This window comes from Tetranychus urticae, chromosome 2 (genome assembly GCF_039701765.1).
Source record: "Tetranychus urticae isolate SD_2017Ah chromosome 2, NJAU_TeUrti_SD_1.0, whole genome shotgun sequence".
Lineage (NCBI taxonomy): Eukaryota > Metazoa > Arthropoda > Arachnida > Trombidiformes > Tetranychidae > Tetranychus > Tetranychus urticae.
This window is the reverse complement of record NC_142959.1, coordinates 25,246,872-25,269,274: the sequence shown is the minus strand read 5'-3', so window position 1 is coordinate 25,269,274 and position 22,403 is coordinate 25,246,872. Positions and strand designations below refer to the sequence as shown.

The 22,403-nt window shown below is 33.2% G+C and overlaps 6 protein-coding genes across 7 annotated transcripts; 4 read left to right on the top strand and 2 right to left on the bottom strand.

Moving 5' to 3' along the window:
• Positions 1-1,164: 1,164 nt before the first annotated feature.
• On the bottom strand, positions 1,165-1,849 carry LOC149094195 (uncharacterized). The gene has a single exon (XM_089267568.1). The coding sequence runs from the start codon at positions 1,798-1,800 to the stop codon at positions 1,258-1,260; it is 543 nt and encodes a 180-aa protein (XP_089123694.1). The 5' UTR covers positions 1,801-1,849; the 3' UTR covers positions 1,165-1,257.
• Positions 1,850-6,452: 4,603 nt separating this feature from the next.
• On the bottom strand, positions 6,453-8,265 carry LOC107370448 (proliferation-associated protein 2G4). Its single transcript, XM_015938443.2, has 4 exons — positions 8,093-8,265; positions 7,622-7,856; positions 7,147-7,531; positions 6,453-7,052 (listed from the first exon to the last, which is right to left on the bottom strand). The coding sequence occupies exons 1-4, from the start codon at positions 8,175-8,177 to the stop codon at positions 6,585-6,587; spliced, it is 1,173 nt and encodes a 390-aa protein (XP_015793929.1). The 5' UTR covers positions 8,178-8,265; the 3' UTR covers positions 6,453-6,584.
• Positions 8,266-8,842: 577 nt separating this feature from the next.
• Vps52 (vacuolar protein sorting 52) lies at positions 8,843-13,037 on the top strand. Its single transcript, XM_015938442.3, has one exon. The coding sequence runs from the start codon at positions 9,196-9,198 to the stop codon at positions 11,218-11,220; it is 2,025 nt and encodes a 674-aa protein (XP_015793928.1). The 5' UTR covers positions 8,843-9,195; the 3' UTR covers positions 11,221-13,037.
• Positions 11,951-13,037, top strand: LOC107370444 (uncharacterized). The gene has a single exon (XM_015938439.2). It carries the CDS (start codon positions 11,951-11,953, stop codon positions 12,578-12,580), a length of 630 nt encoding a protein of 209 aa, XP_015793925.1. The 3' UTR covers positions 12,581-13,037.
• Positions 13,038-13,111: 74 nt separating this feature from the next.
• Positions 13,112-16,255, top strand: Xpc (DNA repair protein complementing XP-C cells homolog). The gene has a single exon (XM_089267554.1). It carries the CDS (start codon positions 13,112-13,114, stop codon positions 16,091-16,093), a length of 2,982 nt encoding a protein of 993 aa, XP_089123680.1. The 3' UTR covers positions 16,094-16,255.
• Positions 16,256-16,407: 152 nt separating this feature from the next.
• On the top strand, positions 16,408-22,322 carry LOC107370445 (uncharacterized). Of its 2 annotated transcripts, none has more exons than XM_089267564.1 (6): positions 16,408-16,854; positions 20,583-20,642; positions 20,759-20,808; positions 20,870-21,179; positions 21,342-21,559; positions 21,631-22,322. In XM_089267564.1, exons 1-6 carry the CDS (start codon positions 16,767-16,769, stop codon positions 22,009-22,011), a joined length of 1,107 nt encoding a protein of 368 aa, XP_089123690.1. In that variant the 5' UTR covers positions 16,408-16,766; the 3' UTR covers positions 22,012-22,322. The 2 variants fall into 2 exon arrangements, with proteins under 2 accessions (XP_089123690.1, XP_089123689.1); XM_089267563.1 differs by having other exon boundaries at positions 20,717-20,808.
• The last annotated feature ends 81 nt before the right edge of the window (positions 22,323-22,403 follow it).

Sequence of the window (22,403 nt, the reverse complement as noted above, 5' to 3'; positions counted from 1 at the left end):
TGGAAAAAGTTTTGGGTTGCTGATGTGCACTAACAATTTTTATCTACGAATAAAAAGTTTAAGCTCTCTAACTCATATGGTCATAGGAAGTGATCGGTTCAAATGAAAATCGAACATTAGCAGTTTTAAAAAAACAGAAAATATTATTTCTCTAAATAAGACCATTTTCTGGTTTGCCGTCAAAATTTACACAAGTAAATTAGAGTTTTATGAAAAAATCTGTCTCTTTAGCTGAATAAAAGGCGATCGAAGTTTTGACTTTGACCTTGATTTTCTAGAAGACTATCTATCGTATGCATTATTTAATCGCACTAATAGACTCAGTTCTCATTTTCCTTTAAACCCCAGCAAGTCACAACTCTTTACTCAAATGTTCGAGTCTTTGGCATTGATCTTTGCATTACATTTGCAACATTAACCAGAAAATTGCTTTATTTACCAAGAAATGGGTTGAGATGTGTTTTGTTTGTAAAGTAAGTTGTTTTTCGTATATTTACAACCGGATTTACAAATTAAAAGTTTTTTAACAACGCTAATGGACTCAGATTTTGTGATATTACACCAAAACTATTAATAATAAACAATCTTAAACCAAGTCAACCTCTCAACTCGAAAGTCAAAGCTTTTTTCCATAGTCCTTTATTAAGTAATTTGATTTTGAATTAGATCTCCAATTGCATTGTTGTATCGCATTCTGGTACTTCATGGAGTATCTATGCAATCTAAGGAATGAGTTCTCGTTGTCAGTAAGTTGGAGTATTAAGTAGATTCACATGAATGAAATTTCTGATTCTGTTACTTTAACTGAATTTAATGGCAAAATTGTGTTTATCATGTTGTTTGTATGTTTTTATTGAAAGCAGTCTAAATGCAGTATGAGTGTAAAGCACCAAAATACCGAAATGATAATCAGAGGAAAAGCTTATGGTGCAAAATTTCGAAGAAACAAGATTGATTGACTTAATCCATACATTGATATTCACTTATTAGAAATTGTTTGACAAAAGCTGGTTGTGCACAGTACCTGATGATCAATGGGAGTAGAGAGCATTGGGTTTGATCATTGATCACATTTAGACAGCAATTTTACGCTACATTTGCATGCATTTGATCTGTCGGGTTTTTTACAATTTACACAAATAAGAAACTGACGAAATTAAATGATTTCAATGTTCAATATCGAAGGATAATTATTTTATTGATCATGAAACTGAGATAAGCAATAACTCAGTTTAATACAGTTCATGATAAGTTACATTACCAGTTTTGTCGGAATCTGTTTTGACCAAATCTTTGATTTCCAAAACGTCCGGCAGCATGTTCATTTTCAATGAATCGTTGTTGATCACCGAATCTCTGGTTACCAAATCTCTGGTTGCCGAATCCTCTGTTTGGTCCAAATCGATTGTTATTACCAAATCCTCTGAAGCCCCCAAAACGTTTGTGATCATCGTCATCATCATCACTGTCATCATCACTATCATCGTCACTGTCATCATCATCACTGTCGTCGTCATCATCATCATCATGAGAATGTGGAGGTCTGAATGGTCTTGGAGGTCCAAATGGAGGTGGGACAAATGGTGGTTGAAGTGGCATGTTGAAGGGTGGTCGAGGTTGGTTGGCCAAAGCATTATCGATCTCCTTAAGCAAGTCGTCAATGTTTTTCAGAAGATCTTCAGCTTCATTGTTTACCTCATTGTCGATGGTACTACCAGTGGACAACTCTTCTTGTGGTACGACTGCTGCTGAAACAGTGTAGATAACGACAGCTAAAATAGCAATAGTGAATGAACGCATTTTGAAAGGGAATTTGTAAATCAAATCAAACTTTAAACTCGAATAATCTGAAGATAATGATTTGAAACTCGACAAAACGATGCATTATATACTAAGCAAACTCACCACAGTCTCACGTAAAATAGATCGGAAATACTGTCAAATAATTTGATCGACATGTCGAGGCTCATATACAAAAACAATTCTGCCTGATTCATCAAGTCCGCTTTTCATAAACTTGCAAATCTATTGTTTTCTTATAAGCAGCTGCTGTTAAAATGAATAAACCATTGTATTATCGTATGTTAGATACATAAACTCTGTCATTCAAACAAAATCATAAAAATATGAGAAAACGAGAAAATAATAAAATGTTATTGAGCTTTGACTGTTAGCTCAGAAAAATCACCTAATTGGATTATTTACAATCAGAGGATATTAAAACGCATTTCAAAGCTCAGAAGGTTTCATCAGTTTCATTCCATTCATTTCAGGTACGAGTTACAAAAATCATATAGCAATTAACGTCCAGCTTTTCATCAATCGTTAATGGTTAACAAGGTGAAAATAAAGTCAATTGAAAGAAGAAACACGTCATGATTATCTACAAAACTCTGTAACCATTTCGCTAATTTACATGTGGCTTTAAATCATACAAATAATCTTGCTAGGAGTATGTAATAAAATAAAAGATTGGATTGTTACTGAAAAACCCACAATTGACACAAATGGACATAAATGGTTAAAAATTAATTTATTTTCGGATTAAGACTTTGTTGACTTGGAGGGACATGAAACTGAATCCATCGGTGCGATTTAAAGATTTCTCTGATCCATAGTTTTCGAGAAAATAGAGTTAAAAGTTGAAACTTCGATCGCTTTTTGTTCATTTAAGAAAGCAGACTTTTCAATAAAACTCATTTTCTTAATGTAAATTTCAATGGCTAACCAGAAAATGCACATATTTTGAGGACTAAAATTTTCTGTCTTCTGTAAAACAGATAAGTTCGATTTCCAGTTAAGTCGATCGCATTCGATAAGCGTGCGAGTTAATGAGCTGAAACTTGTTCTGAGTCCATAAAAATTGTTGCCTCACACCATACATTGAATAATTTTATCAATTTAATAACAGTTCTCTTTATTTTGGCCATTGGCCATAAAAGTTTGAGCCTCGATATTTTGAGAATGGCATTACCTACAATCATTATTCTTTTGCAAATTCATTCTTTACTGATTACTAATTAAATTTAATTCAATAACTATTCATTAGCGTATTTAGGTCATGATTTTTGGGTTGTAAATGCACGAGTAACAACTTAATTAAACAAACAAAACACATCTCAACCCATTTCTTGGTAAATAAAGCAATTTTCTGGTTAATGTAGCAAATGTAATGCAAAGATCAATGCCAAAGCTTCCAAACTTTGAGTTATGAGTTTAGACTTGGTGGAGTTTGTACGGACATAAAAACTGAGTCTATTGGTGCGATTAAATAATTCATACGATAAATAGTTTTCTAGAAAATTAAGGTCAAAGCCGAAACTTCGATCGCCTTTTATTCAGCTAAAGAGACAGATTTTTTCATAAAACTCTGCTTTCCTGATGTAAATTTTGATGGCCAACCAGAAAGTGGTCTTACTTTGAGGAAAAACTTTTTCTATTTCTGTAAAACGGATAATGTTCGATTTGCAGTTGAACCGATCGCTTTCGATGAGCGTAAGAGTTAATGAGCTGAAACTCAGTACTTGTCCATAAAAATTGTTGGTACACATCAGCAACCCAAAACTTTTTTCAATATAACAACAGTTCTCTGGATTTTGGCCATTGGACTTAAAACTTTGGGTCTCAATATTTCGAGAATGGTTTCTCCTACAATCATCATTCTTTGAATCATCAATAGATTTCAGTACGGGTAGATAATAAGTCTACAGAACATTATCGAATAATGAAAAACAATTGAGCTAAATCAGCTAATAATGAATTTGTGGCTGAGTAACAATTCATCTTTGTAAATCAAATCACAAATCAACCAGCATAAGTAAAATAGTGCTATAACTTTTTTTCTTACATTTTCAATCACCTGAAATTTTAAGTTATTTTAGGTAATAATAAAATGTACTGATAGCTCAAAGAATGATGAGTTTAGGAGCAAACATACTCGAAAATTCGAGGCCCAAAGTTTTAAGTCCAATGGCCGAACTCGAGAGAACTGTTAATATTTTGAAAAAAGTTTTGGTTTGTTGATGTGTACCAACAATTTTTATGGACAAGTACTGAGTTTCAGCTCATTAACTCTTACGCTCATCGAAAGCGATCGGTTCAACTGCAAATCGAACTTATCTGTTTTACAGAAGACAGAAAATTTTAGTCTTCAAAATATGTGCATTTTCTGGTTAGCCATCAAAATTTACATAAGTAAAATAGAGTTTTATGAAAAAATCTGTCTCCATAGCTGAATAAAAGGCGATCGAAGTTTCGGCTTTGACCTTAATTTTCTAGAAAACTATTTATCGTATGAATTATTTAATCGCACCAATAGACTCAGTTTTTATGTCCGTACAAACTCCACCAAGTCTAAACTCATAACTCAAAGTTTGGAAGCTTTGGCATTGATCTTTGCATTACATTTGCTACATTAACCAGAAAATTGCTTTATTTACCAAGAAATGGGTTGAGGTTTGTTTAATTAAGTTGTTAATCTTGCACTTACATCCGGATTTTCGAATGAAAAGTTTTTTAACAGCGCTAATGGACTCAGATTAAACAATCCTAAACCAAGTCTCAACTCGAAAGTCGCAGGTTTTGTCCATAGTCCTTTATTAAGTAATACAATTTGATTTTAAATTAAATCTTCAATTGCATTGTTCTATCGCATTCTGGTACTTTATGGAGTATCTATGAAATCTAAGGCATGAGTTCTCGTTGTCAGTAAGTTGGAGTATTAAGTAGATTTACATGAATGAAATTTTCACTGCTTCAATTCTGTTACTGACTTTTATGGCAAACTTGTGTTTATCATGTTGTCTGTATGTTTTCATTGAAAGCAGTCTAAATGCTGTTTATGAGCGTTAACCACAAAATATCGAAATGATAATCAGAGGAATAACTTATGGTGCAAAAATTCGAAGAGACAAGGGTCCACACATTGATATTCACTCAGAAATTTGTTTGACAAAGGCTGGTTGAGCACGATCCCTGATTCTAAAACTTTTGGCAATAGCAATGGTCAAAAAAAAGAGAACTGTTATTAAATTGATAAAATTATTCAATGTATGGTGTGAGGCAACAATTTTTATGGACTCAGAACAAGTTTCAGCTCATTAACTCGCACGCTTATCGAATGCGATCGACTTAACTGGAAATCGAACTTATCTGTTTTACAGAAGACAGAAAATTTTAGTCCTCAAAATATGTGCATTTTCTGGTTAGCCATTGAAATTTACATTAAGAAAATGAGTTTTATTGAAAAGTCTGCTTTCTTAAATGAACAAAAAGCGATCGAAGTTTCAACTTGGGACTCTATTTCATCGAAAACTATTGATCAGAGAAATCTTTAAATCGCATCGATGGATCCAGTTATATTTCCCTGCAAGCCAACAAAGTCTAAATCCGAAAATAAATGAATTCTTAACCATTTGTGCCTTTTTTTGTCAATTGTGTTTTTTTGTGACAACCAGAAGATTGACTTGAATTTTATTAATTTTTATTTTTCTGTATGATCTCGATTTCAAGATTAAATGAATATTTTTACAATAAAATTTCAAGATGTGCCAATTATGATGCTTTCAGTTACTACTATTCTCGAATTGTCGTAACCCAAAATACATTGTATTTAGGCCAATAGTCAAAAGCAAGAGAACTGTGGATACATTGGAAAAAATGTTTGATTGTTGTTATGTACCAACAATTTTTGTCTACGAATAATAAGTTTAACCTCTCTAGTTTATATGTTCATAGCAAGCGATGATGTGTGCTAACAATTTTTATATTATGATAATAATAAGTTTTAGTTCTCTAACTCTTACAATCACAGTAAGCAGAAGGAATAACGAATAAAATCGAAACACTTTGTTTTAAAGAAATAGAAAATTTTATTTGACAAAATAAGTGAATTTGTTTATTGACTATCAAAAGTTACATCAGATAAATGAGTTTCATGCAAAAATCTGGTTTCATAATTATACAAAAAGGGACCCAAGTTTCAACTTTAGACTCGAATCTCCCAGAAAATTTTTAATATCACTAATGGACTCAGTTTTTGTGTCCCTACAAACCATCAATTTCAACTCACAACTCGAAAGTCAAAGTTTTTGTCCATAGTCCTTATCATAAAAAATCTGATAATAAAGAAACTGGAAAAAGGATAATAGGTTAATACTCGAACAATTTATTCAGCTTCATTTATAACGACACTATGCGACTTACAGGCAAGCCTTTTTGAGAAAAATTGCTTGAACGGGTCAGATATTGGTCAAACCTTCTGTTTGCAGATGATAAGAGCTAAAGAAATTCAGTCATTGCTATTAACTTCAATAGAGAAAACTGAATTGAGCTCAAAACATGTTGTTTTATTTTTTTATAACCTAATTGTTAGATTTTAGATTCACAACAAGCTTAATCTGTGAATATTTCAAAATTAGTTTCATAGTTGAAAAAATTCATTTGGAAGCTGCTTTTTTTAAACAAAATGTTCTTTTTATTGAAGAATGCCATTCAATCGTTTAATGTTGTTGTCCGTTTACATATTAGAATGTAAACAGCTGACGAAAGATGTACATTTGCAGATTCGAAGGTTACCATGATGATCAATCTTCTGCTGCTGGAGTATTATCATCAGCGGTATCTCCTCCAGGTGTGGGTTCTGATTTTCCTGGCTTTTTCTTCTTTTTAGCAACTTTTGTTCCTTTTTCTAGCAAACTTTTAATACTTTGATCCTCTATTTTAAATTCAGATTCAAATAAATCTAAATCAAATGGAAGGCCGGTAATTTTATGGGATCCTGAGGGCATCAAAAGAACAGTGAATTTGAATTGGGCAACAAATTCGCCTTCTTTTTCATACAAGACATTGAAAGCTTCAATTAACTTATGATTAGCACATTCTACAGCGCCCATGCGAGCTTTCTTCTCATCTTCCAAAGCTCTCATGGTAAAAGGCATATTTCCGAATTTCTTTTCGATCTCACTAAAGAAAGTTCTAGATGCTTTCATTTTTAATTGATAGATCTCATCAGTCTTTTTGTAGACAGTAACTTTAGCATCCAATTCTCGTCCCTGAAAAAAAGGAACAAGTAAATTTAGATAATTTCAACAAAAAATGTAAACCTTTTCAAATAAATTTCAAATGAAAAAGAATAGGATAACTTACTTTTCCTTCACCTGTAGAAATTAGAATATCTACTGCGTAAACTTCATGCAATTCAAATTCACACTTTTCATGCTCTTTTCTCTGAGCTTCAGTTGGATTTTGAATAATAGATTTTTCTCCATCAATTCTGAATTGTTTCAATTGGTGCGACAACATTCCAGAAACGGGTTTACAGTTGTATGTTTCTGCAACTTTTTGGATAGCATCGGTGACTGCATAATTTTCACCTCCGGGTTTGACCAATCTTAGTGCAACTTCAGCAGCATAGTGAGCCGCAAGAATTACATCAGCTTTTCGACCAGTAACTTTATTTTCTTTCGAAGCTCCAACAACTAAAGTATGAGCGGCAACTGCGATGAACCCGTCAATGTAGGCTCCTAAATCTCTGTGAATAAATAGAAAGAGTTTAACTTTAGTAAACCAACAGTTAAAAATGAAAAAAGAAATGAGACTCAACAACTAAACATCAACTTACATTTTAACAACATCCCCATCTTTTAATTTGATTTCAGGATCACTTCTAAGCGGTGAAAAATGGCAGATACAGTTATTAACAGATACACAGGTAGGAAAGGCTATTCCCTTCTTGATCTCCTTTTCTTTTTTGAAAACTTTGCCAGTTTCTTCGGTGAGAAGTTTATCACCAAGTTCACAGATCGTAAGGACACTTTCATCAGCCTTACACTTAGCAATCAATGCTTTCAAAACACCTACCAAAAAAGAGAAAGAGAAAAAAATGAGAATTATAAATTAACACAGTTCATTAGATGAATTTTTCTTGTGACCATACGGCGAGTCAAAGGGGAAACGAATACAAATAGTGAAAGATGAAAAATTATGAAAATTAACAAAAATTTAGTTAATCAAGACCAAGATAGTGCTAAGTCTGGAACACGTGTAAGATTATTGTGAAAACAGTCGAGTTTCAAGAATCAAGTTAACTTACGATTGACCATTTCGCCAGCCATTTTATATTTTGTGACAACAATATCCTGGGCAATGGTCTTCTCTCCTTCATCTGAATCTGCCATGGTAACTTTCTTTCAATTTTTAATTTAATGCAAAAATTAACTATAATTGATGAATTGAAAATTTCAATAAAACAACGCTCGGGTGAAAAAAATAATGTAGTAAATTTTGTAACGCTAGAGGGCGCCTCAAATTGCGCTCACTCAATAAGCCAACAACTTCAGCGCTTTTTTCAACTCTGATTAATCTGTAATGTTGAATAAATGAATAAAACACTTAAAATCTAATACTTAATTGAAATCCCGATGAAATAAAAACCTCTCTAGGAAATTTTATAAAACTAAATTTGAGCAATCACCTAAATAATTGACAAAAAACATCATATATCGCCAGAAAATTGACTTCTGATTGTTACAAAAGCTTCTCTTAAAATGTGTTCATTGATTTTAAGTTAATTTTGATCTGACATTACCCGTTTTTCATCCAAGATCAAACAGTTTAATGAAATTGGATTATTTTTTATATTTTTAATTTGACACCAAAAGGCAAAGTATTTTATATCTGATCAAGTAATTACGAACACTGGACAGCACTGGATTTTAATTTGTGGAGAATCTGACTTCCTTTGATTACAATTCTTGACCTGATCAACTAACTTAATCTAATTTTCGTTTGAGAATTGTGATTTAGATAACTCTTAAAATAAGTTACAAATGATTTCCTAAGCTAAACTTGATTTATTAATGCGATCTGAGATCAATTTAATCTATTAAGTAATGTAAGATTGAAATCATGAAATTACACTGCCCGATGAATAGTCAAAATAGGCTATTTCCAGTGAAATACAGTTTTCTCAATGTTGACTGTATTAAATCCAGTGTATTGATGATTTTTTCATCTTGATTGTCCATCAAGTTTTTTTAATCATTTTTAAAGCTAGGTAGTCCTCATATTTTTAAGCAATTGGAGTTTTATTTCGGGCATAGTAAAGTTATTTGAAAATTGTAACTTAAGTGAGTTCTTCAGTGTCAAATCAGCAGTGAAAATATTCTGCGTTAGTACTCTTGGTCAAGGTGTTAAATGCAGTCTTCTCCTAGCTGTACTCTTCCAGAGGATTTAATCGGCGATGATTTTATTAAAGATATTTTATCTTCAGCAGTTGACCTGAGATTTTACAGTCAGGTTATCGAGAATAAATTAAGAGAGGCTGTTAATGCCTCGGTTGCTGACTACATCAGTGAAAGTAGCAATATTGCTGCACTTCACAGTGATATTAATGAGTGTGACTCAATTTTGGAGAAATTGGAAGAAATGTTGGTAACATTTCAGGCTGACCTTGGTAACATATGTCAAGAAATTTTGTCACTTCAGGAGCAATCGTTGTCCTTGAATATACGATTAAAAAATAAACAAGCCTTAAGGAGTGAACTGGTTCAATACATTGATGAGATTGTTGTCCCTGAGCCTGTTATGCTTCATATACTTGACACGCCAGCAAGTGAAAAGGACTTTATCGATAATCTTATGATATTAGACCAAAAAATTGATTTTGTGGGCAACGAAAGCACCAGGGAGTCACTTCCATGTCAGGATGTTAAAGAGATATTGGAAAAATTGAAAGTTAAAGCTATTTCAAAGATACGAGAGTATATCCTGAAAAGGATACAATTCTGCCGACGAGCCATGTCAAATTATCAAATGGAACAAAATGCTCTCTTGAAGAACAAATTCTTCTACACCTTCCTGTGTACACACGCACGTGAAATTGCTCGTGAAGTGAAACAAGAGTATGTCGATACCATGAGCAAGGTGTATTTTTCCTACTTCAAAGAATACATATCTAGATTATCTAAGTTAAAATTTGATGAGCTGCCAGATAAAGATGATCTTATGGCTGCTGATGATTCTCACAAATCTAAAGTTTCCTTCTTTACGGGTAAACAAACCCTTAAAAACAGATCAACCATATTCACATTGGGAAACCGAGGAAACATAGTCACAACCGAACTAGAGTCACCATTAATCATTCCACATACTGCAACCAAAATGGAAACCAAATTTCCAATGGAAGCTCTCTTCCGAAGTCATCAATATGCCGTAGTTGATAATGGCTGTAGAGAATATCTGTTTTGTGTTGATTATTTCATGCTCAAAAATGAAGCTGCATTCATGTTATTTGAACGAATTCTCGGGAAAACATTGAAGTTTATCTTGCATCTTTGTGAAGAAGAATTTCGTTCTAGTTACGATTGTATTGGTTTATTTTTGTGTCTTCACATTGTTTATCGATACCGGTTACTATCTCATAAACGAGCTGTCCCAGCATTAGATAATTATTGGGAATCCATGGTTGAAATACTTTGGCCTCGATTTGAAACTATATTCCAAATGCAAATTCAAAGTGTTAAAAATTGTGATCCCGAAAAATTAGGAAATTGTGACTCTCGACCCCACTATATTACACGACGTTATGCTGAATTTTCTGCTGCAATAATGGCAATTAATGATACATTTCCTGACGAGAGAGTTTCTATTCTTCTTGGCTGTCTCCAAACTGAAGTTGAAAATTTCATTCTAAAGATGGCTGGACGTTTCAATAACCCTAAAGAGTATCTTGTTTTCTTAATAAACAATTATGACATGATTTTAAACGTCCTATTGGAACGTGTTAAAGAAGAATCAAAGGAATCTCAGAATATCAAGCAACATTTAAGCAAGCGAATCGAAGATTATGTTGCAGAGCTCTTGGATCCTCATTTTGGTGGTATGCTTCGTTTTGTTAAAGATTGTGAATCATATTTGGAACGAGATGATACCGAATTGTTGAAACGTGAAGAGCCCAAGATTGCCAATATTGTTAAAACATTTAACAATGGTTGGAGAAAAGCAATTGATGAAATTAACCGTGAAGTTATGCAAAATTTTACCAACTTTAAATGCGGTAATAATATACAACAAGCAGCTTTAACTGAACTCATACAATATTATCATAGATTCCATAAAATCGTTTTCCTTAATATATTTAAAAATAATCCTTCTCGTAGCTCTTTAATCAATGTACACCAACTAATGGTGGAAATTAAAAAATATAAGACAAATTTTTGAACTTCAAGCAAATCTAAAATACAAACTTTAATTTATCACTTCTAACTTCATTTTTTCAATTGCTAATCTATTAGTTTCATGAAATGACGTATGTTTGATGATACAGAATTCACACCTGGACTGATTCAAACTAGGAAAATTAGAAAGAGTTTCGTGATTGTCAGTGAATTTTCACCGGTTCTTTGATTTCACTTTTAATTGCCACCATTCTTATGATATGAGTAATCTTTCAGTTTCTAGTCATCAACTTGACCGAAGTCGATTGGGTAATAACCAGTATTGGGTGCTAAAGTATTTTTAATAGAGATTATTTAAAGGAATTGAGTCAATCTCAATCTTTTCATTTTTAAATCTTATTGTTTCCCTCAATTTCATCTTCCCATTAGATTAAATAATTTTATTGATTCAGAATGTCATTGTTAATTTCACTGTAATGTAAATACAGTCAAACAATGCAAACAAGTTATGACTAATCTTTCCATTGGTTCGAAAAAAGCGCTTAAAATTAAATCTTCTTACTGAGTGAGCGCATTTTTTCTTCTATACGACTCCCTCTTCTAACGCCTTAAAGAACCACTAATGGCAAAATAAAACAATTTGTTGTGTTATGGGTTGCAATTTTCTCGTCCTGTCTAATTGTGAACATTTTTAATGACAAATAGTTTGTTTTAATTTATTTTTGTTTTAAATTTATATTTTTTTACCGGTGGTGAGTTTATCTAAGTGAATCATGGCAAATTCAGATGATGGAGAAAAAAACCAGATATCACAGGAAAATGGTGCAACCAAAACTAAGATACCTGGTGATTTAGGGTGGCAATCATCTCATCGTAAACTTCCGAAGCCTACTTTTTTGGATCTCAAGCGCGTAAATCATGCAGATTTTCTACAAACACCTGATTTAAACAAAGTAATCATCTCCAGTCCACAATTAGATTCAATGGTTGCTCAATTTCCTCCAACAATACCTAATCTAACCCCTGCTCTCGAAGTCTTACCCACTATGGAAAGTAGTAACCACAGTAATAATACCGACAGTAGTGACAATAACAATAATATTTCATCTAATGATACCATCAATAATATTAGCAACAACAGCAACAGCAATGGATCTACGTTACCTGATGAAGACAAGTTGAAATTGGAAAGAAAACGAGAGAGGAATCGTCAAGCAGCAGCCAAGTGCCGTAACAAAAAGATTCAAAAAATTACCGAACTTGAAGCCAAAAAAGCTCAACTAATTAAACAAAAGGAAACTTTAACGGAGAATATCAAAAAATACCAAGACGAAATCGACACTCTCCAAAGACTCCTTGTAGAAAGGATCAAAAACTCCGGTGTTATAGATTTAACCTACTGATTTTTGATCAAAGAAAAAATTCAAAGTAACTTCCCAAAACGCCAATTATGAAAACAAAAATATGCATACTATACATATATAAATAATCAAATGCATCTATAATTACAGATATAAATATTTAAAATATAAAAAAAGATGAAAAAATACATGTAAATGTATATTCTTATATATTTATATATGTTCATTTGCAGATATTTTTGTTTTTGCTGTTTCTTTTATGTTCAAAAAATTATGAGTCACGCTACACATAAACTTGTATATTTTAATCTTTTGAACTGTGATCTAATTATCACATGACTGTATTTTAATGATTAGACCTTGTGATGCTTCCCAATGCACTAATGTCCAAAAACATATAACCTTGTATCACAAGAGACTACAGATGGCATTAGCTGTTTTCAAGGTTTCTCTTATTTTTTTGTTTTTTGAACACATTAAACCGCCTTTTAAATAGTTATTTTTGAACAAAAATGTGACTTTCATTTGTTTTTCTTGTTGATTATTGTGTTTTGTTTTGATTGTCAATTATTTATGGGACCTAAAAGACGTAGAACCAAATCACCATATTTTGATAATATTGAATCTGAAGGAGCTGATTCACAAAGTAATGTCCCTAGTGAATTACCTACCACAACCAGACGTACAAGAGGTAGGTCCAAGACTGTGAGAATCACTAAACAGGATGTTAAAGATATATCATCTTCAGTATTGGTGGAGGATGAAGTTTTAAAGGCTCACGAAGATGATTCAAATGAACCAACTACCTCAAAAAGAAAGACCAGAAGCAGAGTTTCAAAGAGTAAGAAGCAAAATGCTGTCGAATCTTCAAATGATGTAACCTTTTCAGATAAACAAAATGGAGCTAAACTTGATTTTGAAGATATTGCCGATGAACCGTCCACTTCTAAAGGTAAAAAGAGGAAAAAAGAGGTTACAAGTAAAAAGAATATTGGAAATAATCAGAAGCCAGAATCAGTATCGTGTGATATAGGGAATTACCATAAAGATTCTCTAAATGAACCGTCAACTTCAAAAAGTGTTACAAGATCTAGAAGGAGTGTTAATCGAAACTTGTCGAAAAATTCGTCCTCTATTGTTGTTAATGGAAATAAAGATGAAAACGATGAAAACAGCCAGGACTATAATAATAGCGATGAAAAGAACCATGATGGTAACAGTGATTCTGATGAAGACTCTGATGCTGATGATTGGGAAGAAGTGGAAGAAGCTCAAATTGCTGACGATGAAGATGCTCTTGAAAACTACAAGCCACAATTACCTGAACAAGGAGTTCAAATTACTATTGATGGACCAAAGATATTTAACAAAAAAAGGCGTAAAAAACAGGTTGATGTAGATGAGCTCCTTCGACAGCAAATTAATCGAATGAAAAAAGAGTTACAGGTTGAGATGCATAAAACTCACCTACTTTGCTTGTTGAGTCGAGGTTTTTACCTCAATCGACTTACATACCACCCACTCATATCATCCTTAGCGCTTTCTCATCTTACTTCTTTTACTTTTGACCTTAAAAAGATAAATTTACTCTTCGTCCGAGATTTCACCAATTGGTTTCGCTCATGGTTTAATCTGGAAAAAAAACCTAGGTCAAAAACAGATCTCCTTGATTCATTGACTCAAGCATTTGAAACTAATGTTGTTCATTCTCAAGTCGCATATGTTCTCATGTTCTTGGCCTTCCTTCGTATTTATTCTCCCAAAATTCAATTGAGGCTATGTTATGCTCTAAATCCTATCCCAATCAAACCTGATAACTTAATAATGACTGAGAAGCAAAGATCAAAAGCCAAAAGTTCCAAAGATGACCCTGAAGAGTCTTCCAAGCCCAAGTCAAAACCAAGCAACAAAACTGCCGACAAAAAACTACCCAGTGATAAATTAAATGCAGGGAAAAATGATTCAAAAACTAAGAAAACTAGCAATACCAGCTCAAGTCGAGGAAAAAAGCGGAAAAAAAGCTCTGATGAAGAGGATGAAGATTACGAAATGGACTCTGATGATGAAAAAAGGTCGAAAGCCAAAGGCAAAGGTAAAGGGAAAGGAAAACAAAAAACAAAAGTGCTTAAAGTAGAAAATAAATCAATTATAAGTGAAGATGACTCCAATGATTTGATGGTAGTTAAAACTACTGAAGATAAAAATCTACTCGAATACTGGTGCGAGATTTATGTTGAAACGGAAGAAAAGTGGATTTGTGTGGACGTTGAATCAGGAACATGGGATAATCCTAGTAAAATTGAAAAAAGATCACACAATCCTCTGTTGTATGTCGTCTCTTGGGATAACTTTTCTCACGTTAAGGATGTCTCACAAAGATATTGTTCAGATTTTGCTTCTTGCAAGTTTCGTCGTTCTCGTATTGATGAAGATTGGTGGACCGAGACTCTTTCCTTTTTCAGACCTCGTAAGCGAACTCGCCAAGAGAAAAGAGAAGATAAAGAATTGGCTGAAATATTTGCTGACAGACCGATGCCTACAACTTTAAGTGATTTTAAAAATCATCCTCTTTATGTGCTCAAAAAACACCTTCTCAAGTATGAAGTAATCTACCCACCAGATTCACCAACATTGGGTAATTTTCGAGGTGAACCTGTTTATGCTCGTGAATGTGTTAAAGATGTTCATTCAAAAGAATATTGGATGAGACAGGCGAGAGTCGTTCGTTCTAATGAGGAACCATACAAAATGTCTATAAAGAGAAAAAAATGGGACCGAAATTTGGGAGACTTTTTGCGTGATCTTCCTTTAGAGCTATTTGGTGAATGGCAAACAGATCCGTACATCCCACCAGAGGCCAAAGATGGTAAAGTTCCGAGAAATCAATACGGCAATGTTGAACTATTTCAACCATGTATGTTACCAAAAGGAACAGTTTACCTTCAGCTTCCTGGACTTATTAGGATTGCTAATAAATTAAAGATTGATTGTGCCCCTGCAGTAGTTGGATTTGATAATTGCTCGGGGGGAGCCGGAGTTCATCCAGTCTTCGAAGGTTTTGTGGTTTGTGAAGAGTTTGCTGATACACTTAAAGCTGCTTGGGAAGAGGAACAAATGAACATAAGAAAACGAGAGCTGGAGAAACGAGAGAAACGTATTTATGGCAATTGGAAGAAACTCATTGTAGGTGTTCTTATTAAGGAACAAGTTAAACTCAAATATAATCGAGACCAGTCAGAGGATACAGAAGCAGTGAAAAGTTCTGGGATAACTCTGGATGACATTGATACGATTCTATCAATGTATGCCAAAAAACGGAGAAAAGGTCCAAGTAAAGCAAATAAAACAAAAAGCTCAGCTCCAACTAAAAAGTCAAACAAAAGAAAATCGAAAAAAGGTAAAGATACAAGCGATGAAGAAGATGAAGACGAGGATGACGATATCGACGATTTTATTGTAGACGATGACGAAGACCTGGAAGAAGATGGAGAAAAGATTAAAAATGATGAAGAGGAAGAAGCAGAAACTGAATTAGAATTATCTGATTCTGATTGAATTGATTGGTTTTCATTATATCATTTTAAATATTTAATAATTCAATTTTTTGATTCTATAGAATTTTATAATTGTATCTAAATTTGTTCGTATATTCTTCGATTGCATTTAACTTCGAAAGTAGCTCTATTTTGAATAAAATCTGTTTCATAATCGCTTAAAGGATCCAAGACTTGATTCAACCTGTTGATGATAATTTAACCCTAACGATATCGATAAAGGATAATGATTTCAATAGATAATTTTGAAGCAAAAAATTCCCAAATCTTTAAAATCTTCACTATCTTTGCAAACTTTTTCAAGTAAAAACGTGAAACCAAAAGCCAAAAAACGTAGAAACACACGGAAATGAGCTTGAATAGCATGGTAAAGAATGGTCAGGCTCTTTCGAGTCCACCTAAAAGAATAGCATGATAAGAGGGGATAAAGGAGAATGGCAAACAATCGATGTTTAGCTCTTGATAATCGATAGCCACAAAAGCCAGAAAATATCGATAAGCATCGATTTTAACGCTAAAATCGCCCAGCAATAGTTTTAACTAAAGATTGATTAAAGTTTTAAGATTAAAGTTTTAAGATTAAAGTTTTAAGATTAAAGTTGTTTACTTAGTTGTTAAAATTGTTTATGCTGTTTAATCTTTGATAGAGTTACTATTTTAGAATTGATTTAACAATGTTAATAAATGAACTTCCTGATGATTGTTTGCTGACTATTTTTGATTGCATACGAAATTTAACGGATTTAGTAAACTGCTTCAAAGGTAAGTGCCATTCCTTTAAATTGTAAAATATGAGAAATGTGGAAATCAATTTATATTGAAATCATTCAATCTATCAATTGTAAACAATAGGATAAATGCTATATCAACCTTTTATGTGAAAGAAACGGTTTTATTGAAACCTCGTTTGTTACCTTGTGAGGAATATTGTGCATCGTCTGACTGTAAAAGCGCGCTATTTGGATACTAATATTGTAATGATGGTGGAAGAAGGTGAATGAATTGAGAAACTGTTGGGCATCGATTTTCAATGACTTTATTCAATAAAATACAACTAGACTAATTCAACGATGATACCGTGTTTCAGGTCGTACTTCCACACTGACTAAAATTCTACCTCTCCTTTTTATTCATTTTCTTCTCTCTCTCTTCTTTCTCTTTCGAATTTTCGTAAACTCTGACTTTTTTAAAGTTCATCATGGTAGGGACTAAGGGTAATTAGGAGGCACTTTTTGATACTTTGGAAAGGTCATATTTGCGTAGGGGAGATCGCTATCTACCCTCTGTTTATTTTAGTAAGATTAAACCTTGTTCATCACATACTCCCCTTCTTAAGGGTCCGAAGCCCCTTGAGGACTAAACACATGAAAGTGACCAGTTAAACATTTTCGATTGCAGCTTCATTTCGATTTTCAATAAGATAATTATTTGTTCCGTATTTTTTCTCATTTCTTCGATACAACTATAAAAAGAATTTTTTTTTAACCATAGACATTATTTTTAATCAACCGAGTTTGATGCTTTCTTTCGCTTCTGTTAGACCAATTGCTTTTTTTCGTGTGTTAAATAGATGATCTTAATTAATTCAAGTGTGAATTAGTTTCGGTGCAAATGTTAGAATCAAGTTAACTTTTAACCCTAGGTTTTCACCATAAATCTGCCTTTCATTTGCTTCTAATTTCTTAAACAAATCAGAGAACTGGTATTTTTTTTGAGTCAAACTTAAATTCTTTTTTACTTATCGAGATAGTAGCATATATCATCAGTAATCTATAATCGTTTAACTAAGACTATTACACTATTATTCTATACTAGCAATAACTAAATCCATATTGCACAATTTTGAAGTGCTTGAATAATTGTTCAGGGAATGCTGAATATGAATAAGGTTGTTCGAAACTCGCACCAATATTTTTATCGGTTGGGCTTTTTCCCGAGAATTAACTAAGTTCTTATGAGTTTTGAAAACCCGCAAAGGAAAGTTTAGTTTGCTCTTTATTTATCAAAATTCGAAACAAAACTAGTATTGCAGTCATTGAATCTGTAGCATATTGATTGAGTGAGTTTGGTGTATTCAATCGATTAAGACTAAGATGATCTTCGACTTGAGCTGTACGTTTTATTTTTGTTTTCGTGTATCGAAATTGACTGTCGTTAACATTAGTCCCCATGAACAGTAAAGCTAATGCGAATGGTCGAAACCCTGATGAAACTCTTAACGGTTCAAACTTATTGTTAGAAACTATGATTAGTCCTTCACCATCGGTTCTGATACTAACATCTTTCAACGGTGTCAGAACGATAATAAGTCCAATCAGAAACAATAGAAAAACTGTGGGTGTACCATTGAAAGGTTTTTGAATGCGATATCGAGCTGAAGGACTAAACAAGACTAGTTCTTTCACCGGTGAATTTGTTGAAATAGATTTGCAAATGGATTCAAGCAGAGGGACAGAATGTTTAAACTGTGAATCAATAAACGGAGAATCTGAATAACCAGCTCTAATAATTTTTGTTTCAAATTCACGATTAAGATTTTTAACTCTATTTGTCTGCAAATTTTCAGGAGTCTTAGGGAGGATTAACTCTAATTTGGGAGAAACGGAATCAGATTCTGATTGGCAAGCTTTTAGTCCTTCATCGGTACTTACTAGCAATGAGTCACGGAATAAGTGTGAGAAATCAATTACTAGCTCTTCAGTGCAATTAGGAGTACTAAGAACTGACTGTTTCATGTCAATAGCAGAATTTTGATCAAAATCAAATAGTAATACTGAATTGGCATCAGACACAGAATTTAATTGTTGTGGACTAACGGGGTGAAGGGTGTAAATAGCTGGGGGTAGTCAGAGTAATGAAAATTCGAACCATGATCAAAATCATTTAAAACTTCAGTCAACATACAATTACCTAGAGTTCGGGCATCACCGTTGATTTCATCTTGGTCAAATGGAATCAATCCAGTTTCATACAATGGATTTTCATTATTGTTTGGATAAAGAATTTGCTTATTAGTATCAGGTGAAAGGTTGAATTGCGGTCGAGGATGCGGGTGTTGATGGGCTGGTGGTGTATCACTTGTATCAATCTTATGGTAAAACAAAGTACAATTTCCTATATTAGTTTTGTCGAAGACTAAAGTTGCACTGAAATCGTTGAGGGTTTCTTTCTTAACTTGATTATCAGTTAAATGGGATAAGTCAAGATGTTTTGTCAATAACTCCGAAGTTTTATCACGGGTTGGTTCTGTCGGAGCGAAAGTTGTTTCACAGTTTTTAACTTTAGTTGTATATACTGAATTCTCGTTCCATTCATACTCCCAAAATTCAGCCGAATCATAAGGATAATAGTGGTTAGTCTCGGTAGTTGTTGGGATTAAAGAATTTTGAGGTTGACTAACGAAGTCAAGCGTGTAAATACTTGGGTAGTAGTCATAATCAAAATAACAGTAGTCAAGGTGATCATCCAAATCGTTCAAGACTTCAGTTACCGAACCTCCAGATAGAGTTTTAACATCCTCCTCGATAGCTTCTTCGTCGAAAGGAATTAGTCCATTCTCATAAGATGGCTGCTCAGCAAAATACCAGTTGTAATCTTCATCAGTGAGTTTTGGACAGATGTCTTGGTCTAACCAAGCCAATGCTGTAGCTTCAAGGGTTCCTGGGACTAACGAAAATTTTTGCTCATCACTCCATCCATACGTTTCCATACGTGCCTCAAAGCATTCGATAAACCGCAGAGCGTCACATGAAATTGAACCATCGAGTGTCGGGACTTGAGGTTTCTTAGCCATTGTTAGCACAGTTAAAGTTTAATGATCACAGTCGTCTTCCAAATCTGATGGAATCATAAAAGGACTAACCAACGAGTGATAACTGGACTAATGGTTAACAGTAACGATAGAAGTGAGCACAAGATCACGAGGACGGTGAGAACCCGAGGTAAGAGGTATTCAAACTTGTCGGGATCTCGGTGGAACCTCCAAATGTAATGATGGTGGAAGAAGGTGAATGAATTGAGAAACTGTTGGGCATCGATTTTCAATGACTTTATTCAATAAAATACAACTAGACTAATTCAACGATGATACCGTGTTTCAGGTCGTACTTCCACACTGACTAAAATTCTACCTCTCCTTTTTATTCATTTTCTTCTCTCTCTCTTCTTTCTCTTTCGAATTTTCGTAAACTCTGACTTTTTTAAAGTTCATCATGGTAGGGACTAAGGGTAATTAGGAGGCACTTTTTGATACTTTGGAAAGGTCATATTTGCGTAGGGGAGATCGCTATCTACCCTCTGTTTATTTTAGTAAGATTAAACCTTGTTCATCACAATATTTTAGTTATGATACTTGCAACTTTTATTGAAACCTCTTTTGCTATCCTTTTATAAATATGGTTTATATTCTACTGTTATTCGAATATTTTTAGTTAGCTCAAGATACATTATGTTTTTTCATTTAATATTAACTTGACAAATTTTAATTGCAGTTTGTATAAAATGGCGTAATTTGATTATTGTCCGGACTAAAAAAGTTAAATATTTTATTGGTAAGATTTACTTTTGATTAATGCACATTCTAATCGTGAACCATTTTTTTAATGAAATCACTTGTTTTTTTCAGGCCGATCAAATTATCCGCCTGATTCTGTTTGTCATTTATCAGATGAGCCTTTTGATGTAACATTTTTGAGCAAATGGTTTCCAAATTTAAGGGTTTGTTAACAGGTTTGACATTATTTCACTTTGATTATTTATATAATTCTTATCAAAACAGATTTTCGACATTTTCACATGCGAAGGAATATCAATCGATGTTGCAGCTAAACTAATCAGAGATTCAGAATCTTTGAAAGGAATAATCGCTGATATCTTCCTTTGCGCGGGTGATTTGCAACGGATACTGATGAATGATAATCTCGAAATGTTATCTACTGATTATATGCGTTTAGACACAATTGAAATCAATGAAAATATGAAGCAATTGTGCCTCTCGAGCTCTAATGGATTTCTATCAATACATGTACTTAAAAAAGTGGCGCATTCTTTCCCAAACCTTGAAAGGCTGCATACGTATTGTCAGGCAGGTAATTTCTATATGCAAAAAATTTTCGATTTTTTTAAAACTTTTAAAACAATTAACAATTGTTTGACCGGTTATTTTGAAATAATTATCTGGTATTGTAACTCTTTTGGTTTATTATCTTTTTATAATAGTTTCTTGACCAACCTTATCTTTTCATGTTTAGACATAGCAAGTCAGTTCACCAATGGTGCAGTAATGGCAAATCTCAAGATATTGGAATTGGGGTTGTATTCTTATGATTGGACACACTCTTCTTGGTCACTTGAAGTCATGGATTCATTTCCAGCGTTACAGAGTGCTTATATCAGCATGGATTGCTATCATATTACCGTCAATGATTCAATAAAACAAGCAAACTTACAAGATTTAGTTATTCAATGCGTGAGTGCGATTTTGCTTCAAATTTACATAGCGGCTTAAAAAATCTTAACAAAACATCTTTATTTTAATAGTACGAACCAATCGAATGGGATAGTCTACGAAGATTAATGTCAAAATATCCAAATATAAAGCATTTGGCAATGCGAGGCATCTCTCCAAAAGATGAAGACATCAAACAATTAATATTAATGTTGCCAAAACTAACACTACTTGATATTCGTGAATCTCGTGGAGTCACTCAAGAAGCTGCTGATCATGTTCGGGACTATTGTAAGCGTTATGGCCGATCAATCAAGTTTTATTATAAAGAAGACGACAAACAAATTGAATCTGATTGGCCGATGTCATTAAATCGACCAGTACAAATTTGTCGTGGATTTGATTTCATGGAACATTGTTTTTTCAAAAAATTTTATCAGTTGCCTCATTTTTTGGATCCAATAGATGATTAGAGATGCAAAAGTTAAAATTGTCGATTCCTCTGTATCCAACTTTTATTTCAGCTGTAAAGTTTACGATATTGAAAGAAATGTAATCCTTGATATCTTAATCAGACCATAGTTATCGATCTTAGACGGACCACCGGATCTTTTGGTTACCTGCGCGGTTATTTATTACAATTATTATATTTATCCTGTATAAACTGGTCTAGTTTACCATTAAAGTGTTCAATTGACAGTTTAGAATAGCCTTTTTAAATTGATTCACTTACAATTATTTACATTAATAATAATATTTTGGCGTATCGATACAATCGAAGCGTTCAAACGTTCATTTAAAGTTTGAAACGAAGAAATCGAGGAAAAAAACAGGTTTCAATAATTTTCAAGAGAACTAAAAACAT